Source organism: Budorcas taxicolor, chromosome X, assembly GCF_023091745.1.
Source record: "Budorcas taxicolor isolate Tak-1 chromosome X, Takin1.1, whole genome shotgun sequence".
Taxonomy (NCBI): Eukaryota; Metazoa; Chordata; class Mammalia; order Artiodactyla; family Bovidae; genus Budorcas; species Budorcas taxicolor.
Genome location: NC_068935.1, coordinates 97,832,329 through 97,834,642, shown reverse-complemented (window position 1 = coordinate 97,834,642; position 2,314 = coordinate 97,832,329). Strand labels below are relative to the sequence as shown.

At 39.2% G+C, this 2,314-nt stretch overlaps 1 protein-coding gene across 1 annotated transcript; it reads right to left on the bottom strand.

Annotated features, from left to right (window-relative positions):
- Positions 1-465: 465 nt before the first annotated feature.
- LOC128070348 (germ cell-less protein-like 2) lies at positions 466-1,962 on the bottom strand. Its single transcript, XM_052663663.1, has one exon. The coding sequence runs from the start codon at positions 1,960-1,962 to the stop codon at positions 466-468; it is 1,497 nt and encodes a 498-aa protein (XP_052519623.1).
- Between the last annotated feature and the right edge of the window lie 352 nt (positions 1,963-2,314).

Here is a 2,314-nt window from a genome sequence, read left to right as displayed (position 1 = left end):
CTAATCTCAGGTTTTACTTCATGATTTATTTTCTCCTATAATACAGTGCTTCAAATAAAGCCACATTTGCACAATCATTTCAGCAAGGAAGAGAATTCTTTATTCTGTCTCAATATTGGTTAGGGTAAAATTTATCCAGCAAGTTAGTTTCTTTTTGGATGCTTGGAAATACAATCTATTATTTCCATTTGGAGCATGCCTGTTGATAGTATATGAAAAGCAAAAGATGTCTTTTTGGTTTCATCACTGACTATTTGGTTTCACAGATGTTTTCTTGGAATTGAACTTTTTCTTCACAGATACATAGAAATATAATGAAGACAGTAATTTATGATAGTTTCTGCATTCAAAAGATTATTTTCTTTTGCTATTGTTCACCTTTATTGTGTTTAACAGTAGGGCCATTAAATGAAATGAGACATCAGAAATTTTCAAAACACTAAACTAGCCTAATTGACAATATCATCAATTTCCTGGATTTTCTAATGATATAAACAGGAAATTGCAGAATATATATAAAGGGAAGCTCAAAGCTATGCTATCCAGTTTCATTACCATTTGTTCCTCATCCTTTTCAAAGGTAAGGATTTTATAACCAGTTGTTTTCCTGAAGCTCAGTCTTCCACTAGAATCAAAATATACCAAGGTTAATCTGAATGCAATATTTCTTTGATGTTGTAAACAGATGGAGCCATCAGATGGCTGACCGACAGCATTTCGTTTGAAAATGATATAATGGCTGGTGAAGATAACATGCAAGTGGACACCGAAGTTGTACCCAGACCACTTCCAGGAGTATTTTCCATCTCTGACAATCTTTTTGCCACATCTCATGCTATATTCTTCAAGTTCAGTTTCACTGATGTCTCTAGGACCAATTTCCCTGTATTGTTGTGCTCTAAGCAAAGTAAACCATTGTCGTTTATAAACACAAGATAACCATTCTGAAGGTATTAGAGCATCTTGTTCAATAACTCTTGTGGAGGCCAGGTCACAAATGATATGCTGAAACCTCAAATTTTTAAATACTGGTTGAAATACTATGCCTTGTTTAGTTTCAAGAAAGGAAATGCTACCACCATGTTCCCTGTGCCTGGAAAACCAGTTGTTTGCACAAACTAAAAGCTGTTTCATTCTGCCTTTCCAACCTGGGTTAAGGCGGAGGAACATCCATTGTTTAAGTGTAGTATATATATCGATTTCCTTTTGCATTACTAATAGATTAGAAGAAGAAATGACAAGATTCATAAGATCTGTACTGAGTTCTTTGTAAAGTTCAACACTTGGATGAGTCATCAGATTGTGGAGAAGCCATTCAAAGCAGCCTGTCTTTACAGAATGTAACCCATAGGTCTCTGCTGCCACATAGAAGCTACATACAGTTTTGGCATTAATAGTTTCCTTCATGGTCTTATCACACTGCTGAATTAAGTCTTCTACTTGAAGCAGGCACGCGGTTGCCAAAACTCCTGGAACTTGAAAGGGCTTAATTAAGACATGTTCATTCCTATACAATGAGCCTAAAACAAAATGCAATGATTCTACATTTATATTCTGGTCATTAATCTCCAAGTCAATAGTATCTTTGTGACATTCTTTCCAAGAATCTCTAAGCATTGTAGCAAAGTAGTCCGACTGACATAAAAACATTCTGTGTAAACACCATACATTCCCCAGAGCACGGATTTTAATGTCACTGGTTTCCCCATTTAAAAATAAAGTTTGGTAAGCATACTCAGATTTGATCTTAACTTTTTTACCCTGGCTTGTACAGGCGAATTGCTGTAGATCCTCCTCCTGGTTGTGGCTCTTCTCAGACTCTGGTCCCAAGCTGGGACCGGTGCTCTGCTTGCGTTTACGGCTGCCGGACACATAACTGGGGCCTGCCTGGGTTTCTGGCTGCTGCAGTTCCCCTGTGCCAGATTCCCTGCATCGCAGAATCCGACTGTTCAAGGGCCCCATAGATAAAGGCTTTTAGAGCCCCTAAAGAGACTGCTGCAGAGACTTCTCTGCCACAGCATTGCTGTGGCGTGCCGCTTCCGCTTAGGTCCTAGTCTCACTTGGACATTTTAGCACAGTCCCAAACGTCACAGTGGAGGCTCTGCATTCTTCATTCTCTGCTCCAGCCCCTCCCTCCCTGTGGCCCCGCCCACTGCCTCCAGTCTTCCATTCAGTTTAGCCTATTGTTCAGGGCCCCTGCCTTCAGGTTTTTCCTTGAAAATACTTTCCTATAAGGGAAATGACTGAATCAAAAGCTTTTGGATCAGTGTTAAAGAGTGTACATATTCACATTTCTACTGCAAGTGGGAGAATT